This window comes from Saimiri boliviensis, chromosome 2 (assembly GCF_048565385.1).
Source record: "Saimiri boliviensis isolate mSaiBol1 chromosome 2, mSaiBol1.pri, whole genome shotgun sequence".
Classification (NCBI taxonomy): Eukaryota; Metazoa; Chordata; class Mammalia; order Primates; family Cebidae; genus Saimiri; species Saimiri boliviensis.
The window spans coordinates 126,320,168-126,347,075 of record NC_133450.1 but is presented as its reverse complement, the minus strand read 5'-3'; the positions used below and the strand labels follow the sequence as shown (position 1 = coordinate 126,347,075).

At 37.5% G+C, this 26,908-nt stretch overlaps 1 protein-coding gene across 4 annotated transcripts in view; it reads right to left on the bottom strand.

Moving 5' to 3' along the window:
* Nucleotides 1-26,908, bottom strand: part of MYO5A (myosin VA) — a 222,489-nt gene that overhangs the window by 91,759 nt on the left and 103,822 nt on the right. For all 4 annotated transcript variants that reach the window (XM_074394231.1, XM_074394232.1, XM_074394233.1 and 1 more), the window contains exons 5-11: nucleotides 21,033-21,189; nucleotides 14,991-15,134; nucleotides 13,494-13,575; nucleotides 12,749-12,856; nucleotides 9,836-9,942; nucleotides 1,649-1,914; nucleotides 775-856 (exon numbers count right to left, since the gene is read on the bottom strand). In XM_074394231.1, the coding sequence (XP_074250332.1) occupies nucleotides 775-856; nucleotides 1,649-1,914; nucleotides 9,836-9,942; nucleotides 12,749-12,856; nucleotides 13,494-13,575; nucleotides 14,991-15,134; nucleotides 21,033-21,189 (946 nt within the window). The remainder of the gene's footprint in view (nucleotides 1-774; nucleotides 857-1,648; nucleotides 1,915-9,835; nucleotides 9,943-12,748; nucleotides 12,857-13,493; nucleotides 13,576-14,990; nucleotides 15,135-21,032; nucleotides 21,190-26,908) is intronic.

Genomic DNA, 26,908 nt, shown 5'->3' with positions numbered 1-26,908 from the left:
CCACTCTTGTACTTAGAACTATGCCTGGCACATGATGGACACTTTACATATTCCAACTCATTTAACCTATAAAACCATACACAACAGGTACTATTCTTATCTTCATTTTACAGATGAGGAAGCTGAGGCCAAGGGATGTCAATTAACTTGCCCAAGGTCGCCTGGATAACTGACACGGGGTGGGATTCCAACCCACACAGTTCACCTCTGAGGTCTGTGCCCTTTACTATTACAATCTGCTGCCCCTGATTTTTAAGCACCTCTGAATCTCCCAACACCACGATACTCCTCTATTTGATATTACTACTTCGCAAGAACCACTCAAAATATTCCCATTGCCATTGTCTCAGTGAATGTCCCAGACTGTTGAAAAAAGAACACATAAATTTCTGCTTTTTAGTTCTGACATCTTGCTAATATAGCAAGTAAGTGTCATAATTCCACATACAACTAGTTTCAGAATAACAAACTGAAGGATATCCTTGGGCTCAAAGCTTCATACTCGCAAGCGATTACCTAACACACTGCCTGCTTCTCTCAATCTGTATGTCCTAAATTTTTGTTACTATCAGACAGCAATCTAAGGATAACCTTGAATCCCACCTGGCCATAAAACATTTTTCTAATGTTGTACCATTCATTAATCATCAGTTCTAAATTCCATATAATAATTATAATTCACAATGTCATTTCAGGGACAAGATTTTAAACAAAGACTAAGAATTCAAGAGAATAACTTACAGCAGAATATTATTCAAGGAAAAACATTCTTACCATATTGAATTGTTGCTGTAGTTTTTCATTTGCATAATTTATGCAAAACTGTTCAAAACTATTTACCTCAAATGTTTCAAATCTGTAATCACAAAAATAATATGGAAAGGGGAGAAAAGAAACAAAAAGCTTTTAAAAAATATTCAAAATATACACATTAGGAAGAAAGAAATGAGACATTCCCCAACATTGTAAAACTTTCTTTCCATATCAGTGAAGATAAAGATTTATAAGTCAGTAGCATGGAATATGTACCTAGCAGATGAGCATCAGCCAAGCAGCAGAGAGGTTTTTTTTTTTTTAAAAAGCCCCAGCATGCAGAGGTGTTCAACACTGTGAGTTTTTGAGGGCTCATTCATCCCCAAGTGGGGAACATCAGAATTACGATAAAGCCATTGCTCTTGTCAATTTACTGATTCAGTGTTACACACACATAGGAGGGAAATAGGAACAGAGATCCTACAGGTTCTTTTGAAAAAGAGAACCAGAGAATGAAAAATTAAGTATGGAACAAGCATAAATATGAAAGAAGGATTTTAACAGCTAAAGACAGGTATCCAAAGAAAGCAAACTAGCAAATCAAATTAGATTTTTAGAATTTCAGTGATAATTTACCATGTGAGAATCTGAAAACCAGCTAATTCCATACATTAGCTAAGTAAATTAGCTCCAGATTTGAACTATTTTTTTGTTTGTTTTAAATTTTAAGCAACATGCAATTGTATCACCATCATCAAGGTATTCTTGAATTGTCGTAGGCAAAGTTTCCCTTCTCTTTACCAGTAGGAAACAGAATCAAATGCCCACTTAGAGTTACCTGATAGATTCTAGAAAGAAATGCTCTCTGGCAGACCAGTTGGCCAAATATACTCACCCGTAAATGTCCAGCACACCAATAAAAGAGTGCTGTTTGACAGCAGAATGGAGAGCCTGATTGACATGATCTACAATCCAGTTAAAGAGCTTGGCATAGATGTGCTTGGCCAAAGCATCGCGAGCATTTGTGGCCTGCAGCTTGGAGATGGGCTTGATGTATGTCTCTGTGGCAGTAGCCAGCTTCCGATGGCAGAGCCAGTGACACATCTCCTCATAGTCCACACCCATGAGATCGCAGAAGATGCAGAGAGGTTCGTGCTTGGGCTGCCAAAAAGAACAGGTTATTTCCTATGATCAGATAAATCAAATAAGAATTTCCTGGAAAATGTTAACAAAGAGCTAACAAATAAAATTCAGCAATTTATTTGTTATAACAAACACCAAGATCACTCAAAGTTGATTAGTGATAACATTCATCCATTAAACTGGCATCAAGGCAGCATTTTGCAGTCTCTTCTGGGGCTCACTTCAAAAATTACCTCTTCCTTTGACTCTTCATAGTACTTGCTTGTATCTCTCTTAAAGCACTTTCATTCATTCAATCAAAAAATCAGTCAGCTAGTCAACAATTATTTACTGAGTGCCTATTATGTGCTAGAAAACAAACACAAACATGGTCCCTTCCTTCCTAGAGCTTATAGTCACTTGGGGAAATGGATATTAATCAAATGATTGCTCTCTAAAATGCAAAAGAACACAAAGACCAAGAGACTATGCTGAGTCCATGTGAGAGGAATATGCTCTATTTAAGAAGCAGGAGATAGTTGCCTTGAGAAAAGGAAGGTGCTAACTGGGTGAAAGGGGGAAAAAAGATTTTCCAAGCCAAGGAAACAGCAGGCAAAAGCATTCTGTGGTGGGAAGGAAATCATCAATAGGAAGGATTGAAGCTGAATGAGGGAGAAAATGTGAGTTGAAGCCACAGAAACAGACAGAGGCTATATCCTAGCTGGTCTTTATCCTTAGAGGATACTGAAGGGTTGCAAGGAGGTAACCTGATAGTTATTTGCGTGACTTTTTAGATTAGAAGCACTTACATGATTTACATATCCCTGGTACCCCCTAGAATATCTTCCATGAGCCTTGCATGAGTAGACTGTTGATAAATACTTGTTTAATTTAATCCATGTTAATCAATTATATTTTTCAACATCTTCAATCACATGTATCAGCTGAATCTGACAACATTCCTGGGGAAAAGGCAGGGTGAACATCGTCTCTGGTAGATAAATGAGGAAATAGGATCCAAGAGAACACATAGCTTGTCAAAAGTCAGCTGGCAATTGATGTCAGAGTTGGTATTAGAACTTGGGTATCCTGACACCCTTATGTCCAGACTCTTCACAGTCAAGCAGCCCTTCCTTCTTTCATCCCCCTTCCCCACAAGTAATCACTTTAGATACAAATCAATACCACTGCCTGCTCAACTCCCTTAAATAAGCAGCTATATACATATACATATACATATACATAAATACATACATATATATGATTTGACATAATTTATAAGTGGGTCAGACTGGGTGTGGTGGCTCACGCCTGTAATCCTAGCACTTTGGGAGGCTGAGGCAGGCTGATGACCTGAGGTCAGGAGTTTGAGACTAGCCTGGCCAACATGGTGAAAACCCTTCTCTATCCAACTACTCAGGAGGATGAGGCAGGAGAATCACTTGAACCCAGGAGGTGGAGGTTGCAGTGAGCTGAGATAGTGCCACTGCATTCCAGCCTGAGTGACAGAGGGAGATGCCATCTCTATTTAAAAAAAAAAAAAAAAAAGAAAAGAAAAAGAAAAAAAAAGAAAAAAGTTGGGTCAAGACTCTAAACATATTCTACTTGAATGTTGTTACCATATTGTCCTATTACATCAAGATTGTTCAACTGTTTGGTTTAAATTCTCCACAGCTTTACTTATTTTTGGATGTCTTCACCTAGCAGTAATTGAGAAAAGTCAATAATAATCTCCCACTCTGATAGCAAATTTGTCTCCTCTTACGGTTTCTGTTGTTTTTCCTTTATATCTTTTGAAATGATATCATAGAAGTTAAGACTATTGCCAGGCGTGGTGGCTCACGCCTGTAATCCAAGCATTTTGGAGGCCAAGGTGGGCGGATCACCTGGGGTCAGGAGTTCAAGACCAGCCTGACCAACATGATGAAACACCGTCTTAAAAAAAAAAAAAAAAAGAAGTTAAGACTATTATATATTCCTGGTGAATAAAATCTGTTCTTTTTAGAGATAAGATTTCATTCTGTTGCCCAGGTTAGAGTGTGGTGGTACAATCGTATCTTACTGTAGCCTTAAACTGCTGGACTCAAGAGATCCTTCTGCCTCAGCCTGCTAGGATTACAGGCACATACCACGCACAGTGAATAAAATCTTTATCATTGCAAAGTCACTCTATTTCCCTCTAGCACTGCTTCTGGCTTCAGAGTCTATTTTGTTCGATACCTGCATAGTTTTGCTAGTTTTGTTCTAGCTAGTATGTCTTTTTTAAACTTCTTTTTTTTTTCGAACTTTCTATACTTCTATTATTTTAGGAATGCTTCTTTTAAAAGTATGTATCTGAAAATTTTTTTTTTTCTTTTTTCAACTTTTATTTTAGAATCAGGGGATACATGTGCAGGTTTGTAATAAAGGTATATTGTGTGATGCTGAGGTTTGGACTATGAATGAATCCATCACCTGAGTAGTGAGCATAGTCACCAGTCCGTAGTTTTTTTAATCACTGCTGTCTTTTGTAATGCCCTCATGTCTATTGTTCCCATTTATGACCATGTACATCCACTGTTTAGCTCCCACTTATAAGTGAGAACATGTAGTATTTGGTTTTCTGTTTTTGTGTTAGTTTACTTATGCTAATATTTTCCAGCTGTATCCATGTTGCTGCAAAGAACATGATTTCATTCTTTTTTATGATTGCGTAGTATCCCACGGTTATATCTGAATTTTTTAAAACCAGTCTAACAATCTAACTCTTTTAGCTGCAGCATTTAGTCCATTTTTAATTATTTCCATTTTCCTTTGTTCTTTTGGTTGTCCTGCTTTTCAACATTTCTTTTCCCTCTCTCTTTCTTGCTATATTTTGATTTTTTTTCAATCCGTTTTCCTTTAGACTGGTTTCAAAGGTTTACTTTGTTAATATTCGGTTACATGATTAACTTAATGTAATTAAGTAACACTAACTCCAAACACCCCATCTCAACTTATCTTCTGTTATCCAATACTTTAGTTATACCTTTTGTGTGTGGGGGCAGAGTAGCGGGCTGGGTATTCATTTTCTTTTTTAAACTTTTTATCTAATTTTAGACTAACAGAAAAGTTGCATTCGAATAGTACAAAAAATTCCCTTCACTCAGATTCCCTAAATATTAACATTTTACCACATTCCTTTTTATCAATCTTTCACTCTTTTACACACATTACTTCTTCAGACCCTTTTGAGAGTAAATTGCAAACACAATGCCCTTTTATCTAAATATTTCAGTGTGTGTTTCCTAAAAACCATGGACATTATCTCATATAAGTGCAGTATAATGAACAAAATGAGAAATTAGCAATGATACAATTCTATTAAGTAACCTGCAGATCACTTCAATTTTTGCCAGTTGGCCTAACAGTGCTTTCTACAAAAAATAATTTTTATGGTGTGACACTGACTTTTTGAAGAGTACCTCAATTTGGGTCTGTATGATGGTACCTTATGATTAGATTTGGGCAGACATACCAGAGAAGTTGTGTTGCTTTCTTCTGTGTGTCAGATTGGTCAAAATATTGGTAATATCAATTGTGATCACTTGGTTAAGGGAATGTCTGCTAGGTTTCTTGACTGTAATGAGAACTATCTTCCCCTTCGTAATTAATACATGTCTTGTGGGGAATTCCATCTTTTACCAGCTCAATATACTATTCATTATTATTTTAATCAAATTTTATCTACATTTGCCCACATTTTACTAACTTCTTAGTTCATTTCTTCTTGCATCTTAGATATCTTCTAACTGGGATCACTTTCTATCTGCCTAAACTCTATCCTTTAATATTTAATGTTTCCTTTAGTGAGGGCTTTCTGGCAACAGCAGATTCTCATAAGCATGTTTTTAATGAGACCATCTGGCTGTATCATCCAGGCTGGAGTGCAGTGGTGCCATCTCAGCTCACTGTAACCTCCGCCATCCAGGTTCAAGCAATTCTCATGCCTCAGCCTCCCAAGTAGCTGGGGTTATAGGCACACACCACGATGCCCAGCTAATTTTTGTATTTTTAGTTGGAAGAGGGTTTTGGCATGTTGGCCAGGCTAGTCTGAAACTTTTGGCCTCAGATGATCTACCTACCTTAGCCTCCCAAAGTGCTGGGACTACAAGTGTGAGCTACTATGCCTGGCCTCTCATAAGTTTTTAATTGTCTGAAAATACTTCCAATTTTAATTCATTCTAGAAAGACATTTTAACTGGATATGGGATTCTAAGTTAATCGTTTCTAAGGACACGGAAGATACCATTCCACTGTGTTCTGGCTGTTATAGCTGCAGCGAGGGAAGTGAGCTATCAGATTAATTGCTATTTCTTCAAGCGTAATCTCTTAATCTCTGTTTTAAGTTTCCTCTGTCTTTGATATCATTATGATATGCTTAGGGGTAGATTTCTTTTTATTTATGCTAATTGTGATTTTCTGGACTTTCTGAATCTGTGGGTTAGTCATTTTCACAAGTTCTAAAATTTCTTAGTAATGATCTCTTAGAATATTATGTTTGCTTTATTCTCTCTCTTCTCTCCTTTACCAATTATCATTAGATTAACATTATATATTATTACTCTGTCCTTCTCTCTTAACTACTGTTTCAAGTGCTCTGTCTTTGGTTCCTATCTTGCATTTTGGACAATTTCTTCACATCTATCTTCTAGCTTATCAGTTTTCTCTTCAGTTGTGCCAAATCTCCTATTAATTTATTTTGGCATTCTTAGCAGGTATGACTCTGCTATCTGTTGTTTCTCCTAGTTCCTGCTATTTTGTTTTATTGTGGGACTTGGCGATTTTTGACTGTGAGTCAATATTTCTTGTAACTTTTCCCATGGGACTCCACTGAGGCCTAGACTGAAGGTGGGTCCTCCAAAGTAGATTTCCAATTGCTTCTCTCAGATGCCTAGGGCACTATCAGCCCAGGATCAATTTAAGCTATATTTTTGGTATGTAGTTTTTGAGACCTTCCAGGAACTACAAAATCAGGCTGGGAATGAATATTCGTGACAGTTAGTTTGTTGCTATAAATTTTTAGGGAGCTAGTTTTCTGCATCTACTTGGCACCAAAGTGTGGGTCAGGTTTTCTTTATACTCTTGGAGTGGGTGGTTGGCAAATTATTACTAGCTTCCCACTTAGGGTCTCAGCAGCTTTAGGCAGGAGACTTTGTGTTACCCTGTTTATATGAGTCCTGTGCATTGTCTTCATCGTCTGTACATCACTTGGCTACGAAACCCAAAGCTCAAGGTCACTGGGTTCAGCAAATGCCTTCAAGGTGGGGCAAAACTATCAAACAGAGATGTCTTACCAGTAACTTTTAAAGCTCATTTAAGGCCAGGCGCAGTGGCTCACGCCTATAATCCCAGTACTTTGGGAGGCTGAGGCGGGCAGATCACCTGAGGTCAGGGGTTCAAGATCAGCCTGGCCAACATGGTGAAACCCCATCTCTACTAAAAATACAAAAATTAGCTGGACACGGTGGTGCACGCCTGTAATCCCAGCTTCTCAGGAGGCTGAGGCTGTACTCCAGACTAGGCGACAGAACGACGACAGACACTGTCTCCAAAAAAAACAAAAAAAAACTCATTGAATTTCTACCTACCCCAAATAGTGAAACTGCAGTATTTATAGCTATCATCAAATCAACAAAGTTGACAGCAATGATTAGAAAACAAACATTACAGAATTACAAGAACTGAATGGAAGTAACTTTGGGACAAGTTCCACGTATTATGAGTACTATTCCTCCAAGATGATATTAATAACTTCTAGATATCTCAAATATGAAAATAGTACATTGATATTTTAGGGAAGACTCACAGCAAAGTGATATATGTGATAAAACATTAGTCATGACTTTCTTGATTAGGAGAAGCTTGACATTTGGGGAAAGATCACAACGGCAAAGAGGGTGATGCGGAAACCAATGAGTTATTTCTTAAAAATCCAGTTTGTATACCAACATTCAGAGTAGTGTTATTCATAATGGCCAAAAGGTGAAACAACTCAAATATCCATCAATCAACCAATGGATAAACAAAATGTGTTATCTCCATATGATGGACTATTACTCAGCCATAAAAAAGAATAAAGTATTGATACATGCTACAACATGGGTGGATTTTGAAAGAAGCCAGTCACAAAAGATCATATGTTATCTGATTCCATTTATTTAAAATGTCCAGAACAGGCAAATCTATAGAGGCAGGAAACAGATTTATGATTGCTTAGGGTTAGGGGAATCGATGCACAGGTAACAATAAGTAAAGGACACTGGGTTTCTTTCTGAGGTCATGAAAATATTTTAAACTGACTGTGACAATGGTTGCACATATCTGTGAATAAACTAAAAGCCATTTAATGGTACACTTTAAATGAGCATGATATGTGACTCATATCTCAACAAAGCTGTTTTTTAAAAGACTAGCAATGTTTCATTAGAAGAAATCAGGGTTTAAATCAGAATCGTCATTTTGCCTTTTACAAAACCACCATTAGGAAAAGAGGCTGGAGGAAGGGAGAGGGAATCATGCGTCTAAAATTAGGACCCATGGCTCAGACAAATTATACCTCAAATATTCATAAGAAAATCATGAGGATCAAGCTTTCTGTAAACCAAACTCTCTGCCCATCTAGCTTCTTTTGGCCCTTGGACTAAAAATAAGTTACAGGGCAAGGCACAGTGGCTCACACTTGTAATCCCAGCACTTTGGGAGGCTGAGGTGGGTGGATCACTTGAGGTCAGGAGTTCAATACCAACCTGGCAAAACTAAAATACAAAATTACTACTAAAAATAGAAAATTAACTGGGCATGGTGGTATGTACCTACAGTCCTAGCTACTCAGGAGGCTGACGCAGGAGAATCGCCTGAACCTGGGAGGCAGAGGTTGCAGCGAGCCAAGATAGTGCCTTTGCACTCTAGCCTGGGAAATAAGAGTGAAACTCCATCTCCAAAAAAAAGAAAAAAGGAAAGAAAAGAAAGAAAAAAAGTTATAGAACAAGTTTTCTCTGCAAATCATAAAGTAATTTATTTTATATTATATCATGTCTCACACATCGAATATAGTATGAAAGTACTATATCCAGAAAAGACAGGACATACATTCTTTTCTTATAGGAGTAGAGAATCTGTTTTTACACAAGAGGCTATAGATCCAGAGAAAAAAGGCAACCAAGTGAGTGGAATAAATGCCATTTAAATTAAGAAAACCAAAATGAATAGCCTCAAAAACCTCAAATCCTAGTGGGTAAAGGCAAGCAAAAGACCTATATAAAACAATGTGATTTGAGCTACAATAAAAGAAAGCAGAAGGGGGAGCATTTATCTAAGAAGAGATGCTACAGATCTGCCTGTGAGAAGTGAGGAAGAGCTGGCTAGGGAAGAAGAGCAATCAACGTACCCCAGCAGAGAGAATCTGAGCAAAGCCAGGAAAGAGAGACAGCCTGGCATGGAAATGGCTGGTTTTGGAGTATGAGAAGCAGTGAGAGAGAAGCTCAGTAGGAAGCCAGGAGTCAGATATGAAGGCCCTTTCATGTCATGTCATACCACATAAGGTATTGGGTCTCCTTTTGAAGGCAGTGGGGAGTCCTAAAAGATTTAAGCAAGGACATGATATGATCCCCAATAGCTCTAACTTCCGTGAGTCTCTGATCTTGCGGGGTCATCTGCATCACAGTCATTAATTTCATTTATCTATCCTTCTCTCTTTTTCTCTCTCTGTCTCACACACAAACACATACACACACACACACACACAATTGCTATGCACTCGGGATTAGAATCCATATTTCTTTATTCTCAGTTCGAGATTCTCCTTTGGATAATATACTCTTTGATAATTGTATTTCTGATAATATTGATAGAGAGATTTAGACTATACTGCTTCTTTAAATAATCTACAAATCTAAAACACAATTCAACTGCCATCCCACTAAGCTTATTCTGAACTTACAGGTATTGTGCAGCTGTCTGCATCTCGGGATGTAAATCCAACATTGCCTAAGTGAAGGATGCCAGCAAGTATTCGGAAAATTCCCATTTGATAAGATTCACTAATTCCTGAAACAAGAGTGAATAAACAAGGGGTTAATTTCAGAACAGCAACTAAACAACTACAGCAGACAATTTAAAACTTATTGTTAATTCCTGAATATTGCCAGATGTTGTACACATTATAATGTGTCATAGCTAACAACACTTTCATCTTTGTTGACATTAACACATTAGGCAGTTTAGCATCATGGATGGATAGCATGGCTGTTGGCTGTGGCTGATATGGGCTTGAGACCTGGCTCTGCTATGAACCTATCATCTCAAATGGACAGGTAACTCAGTCTTCTATGCTTCCATTTTCTTATTTGAGATATGAAAATAGTAGTGACTACTTCAAAGTATGTGAAGATTAAATAAGATAATGCACATAGCATACTTAATACACAAAGTGACACACAGTAAGTGCTAAAAAAATTATTGTCGGCCGGGCGCGGTGGCTCAAGCTTGTAATCCCAGCACTTTGGGAGGCCGAGGCGGGTGGATCACGAGGTCGAGAGATCGAGACCATCCTGGTCAACATGGTGAAACCCCGTCTCTACTAAAAATACAAAAAAAAAATTAGCTGGGCATGGTGGTGCGTGCCTGTAATCCCAGCTACTCGGGAGGCTGAGGCAGGAGAATTGCCTGAACCCAGGAGGCGGAGGTTGCCGTGAGCCGAGATCGCGCCATTGCACTCCAGCCTGGGCAACAAGAGCGAAACTCCGTCTCAAAAAAAAAAAAAAAAAAAAAAATTATTGTCATCATTGTCACACACTGGGTTTAAAATTAACATTATCGGCTGGGCGCGGTGGCTCAAGCCTGTAATCCCAGCACTTTGGGAGGCCGAGGTGGGTGAATCACAAGGTCGAGAGATCGAGACCAACCTGGTCAACACGGTGAAACCCCGTCTCTACTAAAAATACAAAAAATTAGCTGGGCATGGTGGCGCGTGCCTATAATCCCAGCTACTCAGGAGGCTGAGGCAGGAGAATTGCCTGAACCCAGGAGGCAGAGGTTGCGGTGAGCCAAGATCGCGCCATTGCACTCCAGCCTGGGTAACAAGAGCGAAACTGCATCTCAAAAAAAAAAAAAAAAAAAAATTAACATTATCATTTCGTTTATCTCTATTCCAAATATAGCCCAATAAACCTGTTACTGCTTAAGGCTGTTTAAGAAGTAATTAAATAATTACTTCTTTACAGACCAAGTATAAGTCAAAGAGATACCAAGATTAGAAGTGCTTAGGCTGGTGCTATATCCCAGCCTGATGAGTATGTGTCCAAATACAGCATCAGAGCAGAAACTGAAGGATAAGGCAGGATGAGAAAGCTGAACAGCATTTGGCTTCTATCAGATCTGGCTTCATTTTAAAATAATATAAGAATCTCCAGAAAATTAGATATAATTACATGCAAACAGGGGCGGTGAAATTATTTCCAAATATGTAATCTTACAAAGGATAATTCAGTACTGATTCTATAATGAATGTTTTTTTTTGTTGTTGTTGTTTTTTGTTTTTTTTTTTTTGAGACAGAGTTTCGCTCTTGTTACCCAGGCTGGAGTGCAATGGCACGATCTTGGCTCACCGCAACCTCCGCCTGCTGGGTTCAGGCAATTCTCCTCCTCAGCCTCCTGAGTAGCTGGGATTACAGGCACGCACCACCATGCCCAGCTAATTTTTTGTATTTTTAGTAGAGACGTGGTCTCACCATGTTGACTAGGATGGTCTCGATCTCTTGACCTCATGATCCACCCGCCTTGGCCTCCCAAAGTGCTGGGATTACAGGCTTAAGCCACCGCGCCTGGCCTATTTTATTTTTTTGAGGCACAGAATCACTCTGCTGCTCAGGCTGGAGTGCAGTGGGGTGATCTCAGCTCAATGCAACCTCTGTATGGCTTTTTCAAATTCACAATTTAGTATTTACAAACAGATTTGGCCCTAGAAGAAATGCAGCACTTTTCAAACTTTAAATGTGCATGTGAATCACCAATAGATTTTTGATAAAATGCAGATTACGTTACAGTAGGTCTGAGAAGGGATTCAGGATTCTGCATTTCTAGCAAGGCCCACAGTGGTCCTGGTCTACATTATAATTAGCAGTGCTTTTACATTAAGTTAACTCACCTGAGGGTACTACTCAACATGGCATCATACCATTTTAGAAGTATTTATATTTTGAGGTATTTTTTTTTTCTTTAAGTTGTAGATGACGGCTTTAAAGATTAGTTTATTCACATGTAGGCCCAACAATTTTTAAATCCCAGAAACAAGAGAGTGACATCTGAGCTGCTTCAGAAATGTTGAAACAGAAAAAAAAAATGCTGGAATAAACTACACGTAATGTAATATTCTGTCATGATGCCAACTCAGCCACATTTCCCAGCCACAGAAAGATCCTCAAAACAAAACAAACAGAAAGCTCTAACAAATGTGAGCTAGTACAGGAGGCCATTTCATTTACTTTAAGGTTTCAGATTTTGTAAAAATTTAAGCAAAGAATTACAAGTAGCCCTTCCCTAATGCCCCAAATATTAAACAGCTGTATTGAAGGCTAGTTTGCATACCATAAAATTCACCCATTTTAAGTGTGCAATTCAATGATTTTTAGTAAATTTACAAAGTTGCGCAACCATTACCACAATCTAATTTTAGAACAGTTCCATCACCCCAAAAAGAAACCTCCTGTTTGACATTTAAATGTGTTCTATACGGAATATTAAATCTTCCAGCAATACTCGTCACTTAATAAAAAGTCGAGCCAATATTCTAAACAAAGGTTTCTGGAGTAAAAAAGCTATTCCTCAAAAGAGCTCAAGAATAAAGTGACATTACCTAGCAAAGTGCAGGCCTGCCTGGTGTGTGCCATCTCCTTTGCATCATCCACTCCTTCAATCATAGGACTGCCTCCTTGTTTTGTGTAATTAAAGTCATTTGCATTTCCTGTAATGAAGAAAAATAAAAGTTTTCCGGTTTATGAAAAAGCCTTGACTTTTACCCTTCTGTCCACTCTGAATCAGAGGTGGTGATAGCACAGTTAAGTGTACACAGTCTAGATTTTGACTGTGTTTTCAATCGTATTTTAATACAAAATTTAAAATTAAATAATAAAGCAAAATATTTATAGTTTATTTATGTTAAGTGGTAAAATAAATAGTCCTTTCCTAAAGGTTTTATTCCAATCTACGCACTAGAATAATTTCCTCAAATCCTTTACTCCCCTTATAAGAAACCCTACTGGCCTCTAACAAATCAACTCCTTTAAATTATTTTCTTTTAATCGAGGCAAATATGAAACATATACAAAAGTAAAGAGACTCATATAATGAGCTCCTAAGTACTCATTACTCATCTTAAACACCCATCTAAAATCACCTCCAGGCCAATCCTCTTCCATTTATACAGCCATTTACTCCTTCTCCACTCCCATGGGTTATTTTGAAGGTAAATGCTGACTTTTTATCATTTTATCCGTAAGTATTTCCATATGAGATAAGCTCCTTTTTAATAAGTAAATTTGGGAACTTGGAAATTAACAGAAAACAATGCCAGAAAAATAAATTTAATGCCATATTCATACCTAATCGTAGCATTTTAAATTCAGGTAACTTTGCTGAGGCACAAAGCTGATAGAAGATATGATAGTTTCTTTCCTCTTCTGCCTTTGAAATAAGAAGAGTTTTTAATTACAGCTTTTAATCTAGAACTCAGAAAATTCTAACATAAAATAAGATTTTAATATTTAATTATCAGTTGGTTAAATTATACTTTCCAGTATTTCCTATTACTTATTTGTGATTATTAAACCTTATGATTTATAGTCTATATGCATATGTTTGAGTATGTGTTGGTCAAATTCAGCATAAAATATTGGATTTTTTGAAAATTCTTTTTGAACTAGTGAACAACTTGATACATTCCACAAACATAAGATAATCAGTGCTTTTGGGGGAAACTAAAACCACTTTTTTTGGTAATACTCAATACTATTTTCTAATGGTACCTCTTCATGGTCTGGCAAATGATTTGAAAACAGAATAATCCCATTATTGCCATATTTTAGAGTGGACCATCTACTGTGGTTGTCAGAAACCCTCAAATGTACATCTTCTATGTCATTTTAGTTTATATAATTTAAATCAATAACTTTTATAAAACAAAATAAATCACGTATAAATTCTAAGATAATTTTTCAGTATTTCCTAAGAATCTTTTCCACATATATATCTAAAAAATATAGGTGCAATAATATTATTCATACAAAACTAAATCCTAATAGTCTACCATTATATGCTTGAATTTTACAGTATACTCAGTTGGCTAATGAATCATATTAGTAAGGCCAAGGTCAGATTTGATACCCAACGGGGACTGACGTCAGGAAAAGAAACCTATTACAGGGACAGAAACCACTGAACAAATTACCAATATACCAATGACCACAGCATGATTAAATAAGAGATCAGGTGGTTCCACACACAGAAACTAGAAAAGCCTGTTAGAGATGTAAATATATAGTATTTCCCACTTTCCAATCAAAAAAGGACCAATAGCATATGTGTGAATGTAAACCCTACACAGACACATCAACTGTGTTTTTTGATAGTAGTCCACAATTGTGTTATCAAGAGTTTTTTTAACCTTTACTAGTCTATCTAAACAATAATATATTCTCAGAAAGGAGAAGGAAGGAAGGAAAGAGGATAATTTTTTTTCTTCAACTGAGTTCAAATTATAACTTATTGAAGGCATGGAACAACGCCTTTCCTATCATTTAGAAATATGAGAGACAAGACTAAACTAACAGTACCTGTTCTCAACTAAGCTTTCCCACAAGTATCTGCAGGAAAAAGTCAAAACCTAAAAGTGACCAATCTCCAAGACTATTAGCATTTGAGTGGTACTCCCCTGCCCCTAACAGGCACCATTTTACATGCTTCAGTCCAAGTGCAGTTGGAGGTAATATTGTCATAATATGCTCAAGAGTATCTAGAAATAAAATGCTTACCAGCAAGCATGGACTCTACAATTATACAGCAACATAACACAAGTACGTATCTGTATATAGTTGGCTTACCTGGAACACCACTCTAGATTTCTCTAAAAGATAAGTTCTCATATTGGCACCAATGATTCGATATCTCTTATCAAAACCAATCTCAATATACTTCCCAAAACGGCTGCTATTATCATTCCTGGTTGTTTTAGCATTTCCAATTGACTAAAAAGCAAGGGAGAAAATAAGATTTCAAAACTGTAATTCATAACTTGACACTTACAGAGTCTGCTCGGGGAGAGAAAGGATAGAGTAGAACACAGGTCCTTAAAACTGATTCTTTTAAGAATAGAACCACTTTTGCCCTTGCAAGCACATGTGTATGCTTTGCTCACTGCACAATCACACAGATAGTTCTTATTTGTCTTCTTATTCTCATAAAAAATTATTTTCAGAAACAGCAGACTTGAGTCCAGAGGTTAGAACATTTTCATAGACTATTTGGGTTATCTGAACCTAACAATTCATGCCAGCAATGAAAGAGAACAGGCGGAGTACAGTGACTCCCACCTGTAATCCCAGTACTTTGGGAGGCCAAGGTGGGTGGATCATGAGGTCAGGAGTTCGAGACTAGTGTGGCCAACATAGTGAAACTCCATCTGTACTAAAAAATAGAAAAAAATTAGCTGAGTGTGGTGGTGTGTGCCTGTAATCCCAGCTACTCCAGAGGCTGAGGCAGGAGAATCACTGAGGCAGGAGAATCTTGTGAACCTGGGAGGTGGAGGTTGCAGTGAGCTGATATTGTGCCACTGCACTCCAGCCTGGGTGACAGTGCCAAAACTCTGTCTCCAAAAACAAAAAACAAAAAACAAAAAACAAAAAACAAAACAAAACAAAACAAAACAAAACGGAAAGAGAACAAATGGGAATGGGAGCTGCCAAGGCATGGGCTTTGTTAGGTAAGCATTAGGTTTTCATTTTTTTCCAGAAAACTTCACCTGCTTTACGTAAATTAGATGGTTAAGGCCAATTTCCATTTCCTGGAAATGCTGCTCTGGTGTTCACTGTCACTTTACCCTGATGTATCTATCATCTTATCCTGTGGCAACAAAGGTCCAGTTGGGCTATTTATTAGCAGAGTATTAGTATTACACACTCAATTCAAAGGCCATTTTCAAAACCAGAAAAAAGTAAAATTTGGCTTTGGCTTTCGATAGTTATATTTAGTATTTAGCTTACAAAATCTCTGCTACAGAATGCAGAGAACATAACTTGCTGCTAAATGTTTTATATAACCTTAAAAATTTTAATGACATATGTCTTTCTGATTTACGTAACTCATTTCCATGAAATTTTTTTAAGGCAAAGCAAATAAATAAAAAGGTGTAGTTAGAAAAGCCAGTGTTTACATAATGCATATATTAAATGTTTAATAAGCAAATTTGATAAAAGATTTGTATCTTTCACTTGTGTAAAGCCTGTGTTAGGATAAGTATATCAAAACCACAGCAGAAAGAAGTGAAAATACAATATAGTTTTAAGAGTCATACAAATGTAAGTGATGAAAACAGTAGTAACACAGCCATACAACTCAACACATTACATTCTTTAACCAATCAAAGAAAATATATTTTCACTTTCTGAAATAGACTGTAGATATCATCCTATTTTGTTTTGGCAGTGAAGACACTGCTATATTTCGGACTAATATTTTAAATGCTTTTCTAGAAAAATAAGAATATCTTCCTGGCAAAATTAGAGAAAGATCTAATGTAGACTAAGATAATTTGTCTATTCATTTACTCAGATGTTACCCTTCTTGGTATTACAAAACACCATAGCAAAAAGTCTTTATACAGTCCCACTATTTTATTTAGAAAAGGAGATTAATTATAAATGCAGACTTTTCTCTCAACGGGACATATTCTTCCAAAGAGCAGATGAAAGGTTACATGTAGTAGAAATAGCAGCACCTACTCAATAAGCACTCAATAAGTGTTAGTTACTGTCCTAGGCACTTTCCTGCCAGTAACTAGGCAAGTGGAGGAAGGGTGGGCCACAACTTCTCCTCCTTCCTCAATTCTTACCCCACCTTCCATATGTCATCTCTCCCCATCTACTCAGACTGGGCATTAGAGTGGCCCACCTGCCGAAACTCTACCAAACTGTGAGAAGTGGCAGGGATTGGCTTGAGTTGAAGCAGTTCCTTTTGTCTTCAAGTAAAATGTATTTAAACATAGAAAAACAATGGTAGAAAGAACAAATGAAATAGAAGTCAGAAGACCTGACTATTAGACCAGGCCCTGTTATCAACTTGCCATTATTTAATCTCTTTGAGGAACATTAGTATTCTCAAGTATAAATTGACTAGGACAGATGAGCTGTAGGTTCTTTTAAAAAAATAAAATTATTTGATTCTAAGTCCTGAAACCTGATAGGGAAAGAAGCTTCTATACATAAACGGTACCTTTTGATCACTCCCTCAGTTGTTTCCTCTGCCATATAAGCACTGTATTCACAAAAGACTCCCGAATACTATTTTTACTTTAATCAGCAAGAAGTCACTGGAGGAAAAAGGAAATTCTGTGATCTTGATTTTACTATTTTAATGTAATGATGCCTGAGTCACTCTTCTTTACTAAATGGAGATGAAAATCTTCAATTATGGTTATTGAAGATAAAAAAGAACAATTGTCTGGGCACAACGGCTCACGCCTGTAATCCCAGCAATTTGGGAGACCAAGGTGGGTAGGTCACCTGAGGTCAAGAGTTTGTGACCAGCCTGACCAACATGGTGAAACCCCATCTCTACTCAAAATATTACAGTAGCTGGATGTGGTGGCACATGCCTGTAATTCCAGCTACTCAGGAGGCTGAAGCAGGAGAATCACTTGAACCTGGGAAGTGGAGGTTGCAGTGAGCTGAGATCATCCTACTGAGCTCCAGCCTGGGCAACAAGAGCAACACTCTGTCTCAAATAAAAACAAAAAGAAAAGAAAAGAAAAATTAAGATCCAAGCTGGGCACAGTGGCTCTCACCTGTAATCCCAGCACTTTGGGAGGCTGAGGCAGGAGGATTGCCTGAGCCCAGTAGCTCATTTGAGATCAGCCTGGGAGACAGAGCGAGATCCTGTCTTTAAAAAAAAAAAATTTAGAATTTAAAGAATAATGTGCATATTTCTTTAACCACTGGATTGTAATGCTAACCATGTAGGATTCTCATTATCCTATGAGGAGCTTCAGCAGATCACTGGAGACACAGATATCCCTTTCCTGACACCACAGCAAAGGGCTTTGATATAGGGACACAGTCTTGAAGCGGTTTAAAGTTACAAATTTTTCAGGCTACAGACTCAATATTTTACCTATGTTTTGTTCCAGTAACTGTAAACTCTGTGTCACCATTCTTCAGCTCCATATTACATTTCCATCTTTCAAACTGAGATGCCCTTTTTTGTAGTAATTGAAAATTGGTTCTTCAACTCTTTAACAAATATTTCTTAATACAAATTCCTATAAACAATTTTTAATTATTTAAACGCAGAAGGAAGGAGGTGAGCATAACTGATCCCTTTATCTTTTATGTCCATCCCAGCAAGCAGGGCATATTCTTTATAATTGCATATTTTAAGTATTATTTTTGACTGCTGTGGCTTGGATATAATGTGTCCCCACCAAAACTTATGTTGAAATTTGATCCCCAATATGGAGGTGCTGGGAGGTGGGGTCTAGTGGGAGGTGTTTTGGTCATGGGGGCAAATCTATACTGAAAGCCTGGGTAAAGTTCTCCTGTAGTGAGTTCTCTCTCTGGTGAGACTAAATTAGTTCTCTCAGAAATGGATTTGTTTCCACTGGAGTGGGTTCTTACGAAGTTGGGAGGCCCTCAGGTTTCCCCTGTTCACATGTGTCGACTTGCCCTGTGATATTCTCTGCCATGTTATGATGCAGGATGCCAGCCTTCACCAGAAGCCTAGCAGATGCCAGAGCCCACGGAACCATGAGCTAAATAAGTCTCTTTTCTTTATAAACTTCCCAGGTTCAGGTATTCTGAGGCTACAGCTATAGCAACACTAAATGGACTAAGACAGTAGCTATTCCAAATTTTTAATATCATTCCTACTAATACAATTCAAATCTCTGTTGTAGAAAAATCAATGAAGTGGCTGGGCGCGGTGGCTCACGTCTGTAATCCCAATACTTTGGGAGGCCAAGGTGGGCAGACCACGAGGTCAGAAAACCAGCCTGGCCAACATGGTGAAACCCCATCTCTACTAAAAATACAAAAATGAGCCCCATGTGGTGGCAGGTGCCTGTAATCCCAGCTACTTAGGAGGCTGAGGCAAGAGAATTACTAGAATCTGGGATGCGGAGGTTGCGGTGAGCCAAGATTGTGCCATTGCACTCCAGCCTGGGCGACAAGAGCAAGACACTGTCTCAAAAACAAAACAAACAAACAAACAAACAAAACAATGAGGCTGGTTTTTTTTTAAAGAGCTCAAAAAATAGTTTACTCAACTCTTGAAAAATTCTAGAAGGTTCATTCTAGACTTAAGTTATCCTCAAAGACAACTTCGAATCCTAGTAGTATATGGTCCAGGCCCAGAAAAAATGGGATTACCTAATGCCATCACATTGAAGACTTTGGGATATTCTAATGTTAGAAACTAGAATGGCTTGAACTGTTGTCAGATACGAAGAATTTGTTGTCATGACCAAAACCAGTTGAAATAACAGAAAGAAAAGAAGCCCTGTTGTTTTCTGACCCCAAACAAAAAACTGGCTCCACAGACTCTATTTCCCCAACATTAACACTAGTGACATCCAGCACTATATCTGTAGCTTACATTTTTTTCAAAAATCTTAACATTTGCTTAAAATTTTCACTATTATCTTTCAGTGCAAACATCTGTTTCATCCTGTTCATCCTATTTCAGAAAGCATTCCCAGTATTTTTTTCCACAGCACATCCTGCCTGGGAAGCCTCTGAACTTCCCTATCATATCTTATTTATTGATCCCAAAAAATAGAAGTCCTGCTGCTCTAGAGATAAGAGGTCACAGCATTCTGTTCTGAAGTGTCACACGCAGCACTGCAAACCAAGCACATTTACCTCTAGATAGATTATTGCAAAAACCACTTGTACCACAGGTGCACCAGGCCGATTTTAATTCCATCTGTGTTTGGTTGACAAATAAGGCTTAACAAAGAAAAAAGACAGGGATAAAAAAATGCTGATTCGAATTTTTAACAAGGAAGTTTTGTTTCTGTATGTCCAAACTAATTTCTATTTAAAAAAATTTATTTTTCTCCATTTAATAAGTCTTCATATAAAACTGTAACTTTCCGAAAATCATATTAAGACCAAGAATACTCTATTTACCAATCCCAAAATACTCAAATTCTCTCACAATTAGTTCCATTTTAATTGGCTTTGTATATGGTGTATTTAAGTTTTGAAAGCACATTCTTTCATAGTTCTTCCCCTCTCAAAACCTTACAGTTACTAAATGTCTTTTACGAACCTATAGCTGTGTTGCGTGCTTGACAGAACAACAACAACAAAAGTTTACAAAGATCACAGTTTAAGTTCATAGTTCAAATCTGGAAAAAAAATTAAAACTTTAGCTATATTAAAATTTAAGCCAACTTAGGTTGGACTAATTACAGAAAATGAAATATGGGCAAAGAATAATTAAACTCATTCATACCTGAGCATAACAAATCTTATGTTTTAGAAGGAGCATAAATAAGAACTCAGGACTTGGGGGAAATGAGTAACTTGGACTTTTGGCAAAAGGAAGGGAACAACAAGATATGAGTCAATTAATGAGGGTAAGGAAACTTAATTGCTGCCTGGTATTTAGAGGCAACAGTTTTGCTGGTAGGTTAAAAATTCAGGATTACGGACTAAAGCAGATTCCTCTAGAGCTGGGCTTTACCAAAAATGTGTACCATACCCATTTTTACTTTTCCTAGATTTTTTACTAAGATGTAGAAAAGTATTTTCTTAATGTTAGTGGATGGGAGACCCCAGGCTTTCTGAGACATGCTGCATCCATTAATTTTTTGAACATGTTTCTTATCTAGAGAATACAGAAGAAAGCTGAGGACTCTGCTATCTTACCTCCATGATGGGGTTGGAGGCCAAGACCTTTTCTTCCACATTGGCCTCACTGGCAGAACCACTCACAGTTGCAAAGTATCGCATGGCATACTTAGCTGAAACTGTTTTTCCTGCCCCAGACTCTCCACTTACAATGATAGACTGATTTCGTTCATCTCTGTAAAATAATAATTAAAAAAGTAACTGCCAGTGCTACCCACTTGGGAGTGTGATTAACATTATTTCTTCTGTTCTTTGTGATAAGGCACAGTGAGTTTTTGCTGGTTCATACATTTAACAATCTGGAAAGGAATATAAGAATGATATTTCCTAAAACTAACATCTACTTATAAAATAAAAAGTAACAGGAAGAAGATATCAAGCATCACAGAGCATCGCAACTAAAGATGAATCTTCAATAGAGGGTCTCTGAATTCTTAGGTGTACACATCTCAAACATATTACTTCATTCCAAAAGAATTACTTCAATAACTTACAGTACTATTGTCAACCACCTCAGGAGATACTCTTTGGAGCTACAGCAAAGAAATTTAAATTTATACTATTTAATTGAAGTTATAAAACCATTTAAAATCTATTCAATTGCCTACCAGTTAGCAATCGATACAACGGTGTCTCCTACAAACTCTAGCTCCTACTAAAGTACCCTCATCACCAGAGAAGAAATAATCCATTTGCTGGCTTGGTTTCATTCAAATACAAGTTAAATAAGTCATGATCTGTATCCTCATGTGGTTGACGGATGCTATGGTTTGAATGTCCTCTCCAAAATTCATGTTGAAATTTAACTGCCAACATGATCACACTGGGAGGTTGGGCCTTTAGGAGCTGATTAGGTCGAGAGGCCCCTCCCCTCAGGAATGAATTAATGGCCTCACTATAGGAGTGAGCTAGTTATCAGGGGAGTGGGCCCCCAATAAAAGGATGAGTTTAACCTGATTTCCTCTCTGCCTCACAGGCTCATGTGCCCTTCCACTACCGAATGACCTTCACCAGATGCCAGCACTGTGCTCTTGGACTTTTCAGCCTCCAGAACAGTGAGTTAAATAAATTTCTGTTGTTTATAAATCACCCAGTCTGTGGTATTCTTTTATAGCACCAGAAACTGGACTAAGACACTTAGCTAATAGGAAAGCTAGGCCAGTAATTCAAGATTGTAATACATGTGATAGGGTAGTAAGAGGAAGAAGAGGTTATCAGGGAAGGTTCCCTAAACATGACAGCTGAACAAGGTCTACAAAAATGACTAAGAGAGAGCAAGCAAGGAATAGAGAACTTGGGAAGGATACATTCCAGGCAAAGGGAATAACGTAAATGAAGGCTCAGAATTAGCAGAAGTTTGGAAAGAATAGATCATTCAGTTTGGCTGGAAAATAGAGTCACAGATTTATGACTTCTGCCTTGGCCAGTCCTTTCAAGGGCCTTCACAATAATTCGAAATAGGCTGGGTACTGGGTGCTTTGGAGTGGAGGTGAGCTCTTCTGACCTGTTTCCAGAGGCTCTAATGTAAACTAAAAGCCCTCACTTAAAAATACTGTTTCATTCATTCATTTAACAAATACATATCGAGCAGCCACAATGTGCTAACCACTTTATGGAAATAAAAGACTCTAAGGTCACAGTTAATTGAGACAGACTAGAAAGAACACAGTTAAAATACAGCTGGAAGTAACTGCTATAAAAACTTCTATCTAAGATACCATGAAAGTAGAAAGGACGGGAATGGAACCAGTAGGAGATGTGAGGAGGAGATATCAGGAAAGTTTTCCAGAGAAGGTAATATCAGAATTGACTCATAATCATTAGGAGAAAACCAAGTTCTGTGACATTAAGGAAATGAGAGTTAAATTATGTAGAAGCACCTGAAACCTCAGGAAACAATTATTCAAGAATGAGCCAGAGAAAGGGTCGGGGGAGGGAAGGCAGAAGGATGTGTGTTGAACTTTAATCTGTTGTCCCCTTATGGTCATCAGTGACTTCACATCTATTTGGTCTGTCCCGTCTTTCCTTATATCTACTAAGTTTTTACTTTGTATGAAATGCATTATCTTCTAGATTTTCCTTGTGAATTTTACCCTTTAAAATATATAATCTCTCTAGTTTATCATGGTCATACCAAACACTATTCATATCTTCCAAGATCATCAACTTGTCCTCTGTAAACTTCATAAACATACTTTCAATTATATCTATGTCATTAACAAGGAAATTAAGTAATGCTTGCCTCAGACCTGAGTAATATAGAACACAATTTAATATCTTCACCTATGTTGATGTTAACTCTCTGATAACCACCCATTTAGTGTTGTCAGGTACCTTGATGAAGTGTACATGCATCTGCACCTAGGTCTAATTTTTACCTTGTAAGCAAACATGTTTATGTGAAACAAAATCTAGAGCTTTACTTTTTTTGCAGGCAACCAATTTAATTGTTTCTCTCTTTATCTGATCCCTTGTTAAAAAGACAAAATAATAAGTTAGTGTAATAAAATGCTTTCTTTCAAAACTGTGTTTTTACTGTGGTGTCTTAAAGATGTGGCTTGAGACTTGATGCTAAGTTTTTCTACATTATCACTCATCAAAATCAAGCTGCTCTGCTCTCCATGTCTCTCTGATTTCTACTTTTAGTCTCAAGAAGAAAATGCTTAAACCCTAAGATTGACACTACACAATAAGTTTATAATTATAATATTTAGTTTTATTTTTGAAGCATAAATATTTACTACAAAAAAAAGATTGCTGGCACTGCTGAACGCTGTGCTTTAGAGAGGCAGACAGACTACTCAGGAAATAAGAAGTGTTCCCTAGAGATACCTGGTGAGGTCATTCAGTTCCTGGTGAGAAGCAAGTCACATGGTTATCAGATCCTCTAAAATCAACCTGAGTTTTCTGTTCATCAGTACAGAGCCCATACATTATATAAAGATGCTATAACAGAAATGGCCTATTATATTTATGTGTAACTTTTACATACTCTGGTGCTCTAATATGTACTGTATTTTATTCCTACTGCAACCTTCTGGGGTAGTTTTTGGTAAGTCTCAAACTAGTTGTTTAATGTTATGGTTTGAACATATTCCCCAAAGTTCATATGTTGCAAACTTTATCCTCAATGCAACAGCATTGAGAGGTGAGACTTTAAAATGTGACTAGGCCAGGCAGGGTAGCTCACGCCTGTAATCCCAGCACTTTGCAAAGCTGAGGTGGGAGGATCACTTGAGCCTAGGAATTTGAGACCAGCCTGGGCAACACAGTGAGACCCCATCTCAACAAAAAAGAAAAAAATTAGCCAGGCATCGTTGAATGCGCCTGTAGTCCTAAGTACTTGGGAGGATCACTTGAGCCCGGGAGGTCCAGGCTGCAGTGAACCATGACTGTGCCACTATACCCTTGCTTCCTTGCCTGGGTGACACAATGAGATCCTGTTATTACCAAAAAAAAAAAAAAAAAAAAAGTGACTAAGTCATGAGGGCTCTGCCCTCATGGATGGATTAATGCAATCACAATGGAAGTGGGTTAGTTATTGCAGTAGTGGCGTTCTGATGAAAGAATGAGCTTGGCCCCCTTCCTCTTTCTTAAATGCTTTCTTACCCTTCCACCTTCCACCATAAGATGATGTAGCAAGAAGGCCCTCAACTAGATGTAGACCAACAACCTTGCTCTTTCCTGCGTCCAGAATGATAAGCCAAATAAATTTCTATTCATTATAAATTACCCAGTCTGCTATTCTGATATACCAGTACAAAACAGACTAAGATACTCATATAATGAAGAAATCTAAAGATGAATCATTTACTGTGAGTTGGGGTGGTCTGAAAGTAAAACTTGAGTGGTATAATGAAGGATAAATATAAAATAAACAGATAAAAAAGCATGGAGCAAAATATTCTAGGCTAAATAAAAGATGCAGAAATAGAACTATGCTATCTTAACGTGAGGGAACAGACCTGTTAGAATAGGGCCAGGTAGTTGAAAGTAAGAAAACTAAATGACAAAGAAGAAAAGCTTTAGACTCTCAAAGTTGGATTCAAATCTCAGCTCTCAGATACCATTTATTAGCCTAGACAAGTTACTTTCCTCACCTGGAAAGCAGTAGTGATCTGCTCCAGGGATGTAATGAGGATTACATGCCTGACACCATGTTTGGTACAGAGTAGACCTCTAAATATGGTAGCTATTTATTAATATAAGTTAACTCACCTTTAAATAACATATATAAAATTATCCTTATCAGGTATCATGTATTACTTTAAGTCTATTTGCATAAATAAGATACTTAGCATTACAGGGCAGCTGAGTCTCAGCTGAAACAGAAGAGATTTTGTCATGTGTAATAGCCAGCTTGCACTTGGCCAGTGAACCCCTGGACAGTGGAGCACCCTGAGACTACATATCCACATGATGGAAGGGGCCACCCTAAGGAAGGGCCTGGTAATAAATTAACTCAGAAATAATAAAACCAGATGAGAGGCTCAAGTCAATGAAAAGAGAATGTAGACATAAGGCCTCATAATGATGACTATGGATAAGAACAGCTTATATTTGAATAGAACTTAGTATTTTTCAAAGTGCTTTTGTGTGTATCTTCTAACATAATTTTCACCTCTGAAGTAAGTAGGACAGAAATTGTCTTTTCCTCTTTGGAGGAAACAGTAACACCAAGAGGTTAGATGGCTTTGCCAAGGCTGATGACTGGCACAGAGCAAAGCTGGGTTGTTACATCTCACATCTCTTGATTTCCAGGTGAAAGTCTACACAATGCTGCTTCTGCTTTGTTACACAGCTCCCTACCATGGTCTCCCCTCAACCAAAAATAAAAATGTTTATGCATTAGTTCCTATCAAACATAAAGATCACAAATGCATACCAAAGAATCCTGTAAAGATAAAGCTAGACCATAGGTGACACTGTTCCATTCTATAGATGATAAAACGGAGACTCGGAGACCAGGAGATTTAAGCTTATATGGTTAGTTATTATAGATATGTGACTAGTACAGACGTCTTTTTCACTAGACCAAAGTTAACTGCATATAACTAACTTATTTCCAACAAATTGAAATAAACAAAACTTAGTCAATAAAACTGATTTACTCTATCACTCACAGTGGAGAGAAAATATAGCAAATTAAAGCAATCGACACTACCTGGTTTTAAGGAAACAAAACAAAACAAAAATCCCAGTTCCAGCATGAGAAAAGATTGGCAAGAATATGAAATAAGAATAAGAGAAAACAATAGACATGGCAGTCCACTGACTTTTCCTCCATGGTAAGTCAACAGGACAATGAAAACTAAAAGGTTATTCTAGGAAGGTATTTTATGAGGGCATTGTTCTCTCTAAGAAGCGTGTTTAGAAAGGGGCCATGAGTCAAGGATCCTGCTCAAGGATCCTGGTTATCGCTGACGTCATCAGACACAGATCTGCTTGGAGAGAATCCCTAGTGTCAGCTTTGCTTTTAGGATATATGTCAAAAATATATTTTCAACCTTAAAGATTATGTTAGAACTCTACTCTCTTCCCCCTACTCCCCATCCCACAACACATATAACCTGCTCTTCCTGCCATCTTCTGTATCTCAGTAAATAGCAACTCCAACCTTCTAGGTGCTCAGTCCAAAATCCTTAACTGCCATCCTTAACTCCTCTTTTTCTCAAATACCCCATATAAACAAGCCTGTGGCAGTTCTGTCTTAAAAATATACCCAGAATCCATCTACTTTCTACCATCTCCACTAATTTTCTCAACTAAATTATCATCTCTTGCTTGGATCGAGGCAATAACATTCCTAACTAGTCTCCCGGCTTCTACCCTTGCTCCAGCACAGTATGTTCTTCTAATTTTTTTGTAAACTTTGCTTTTTTTATTTTTGGAGA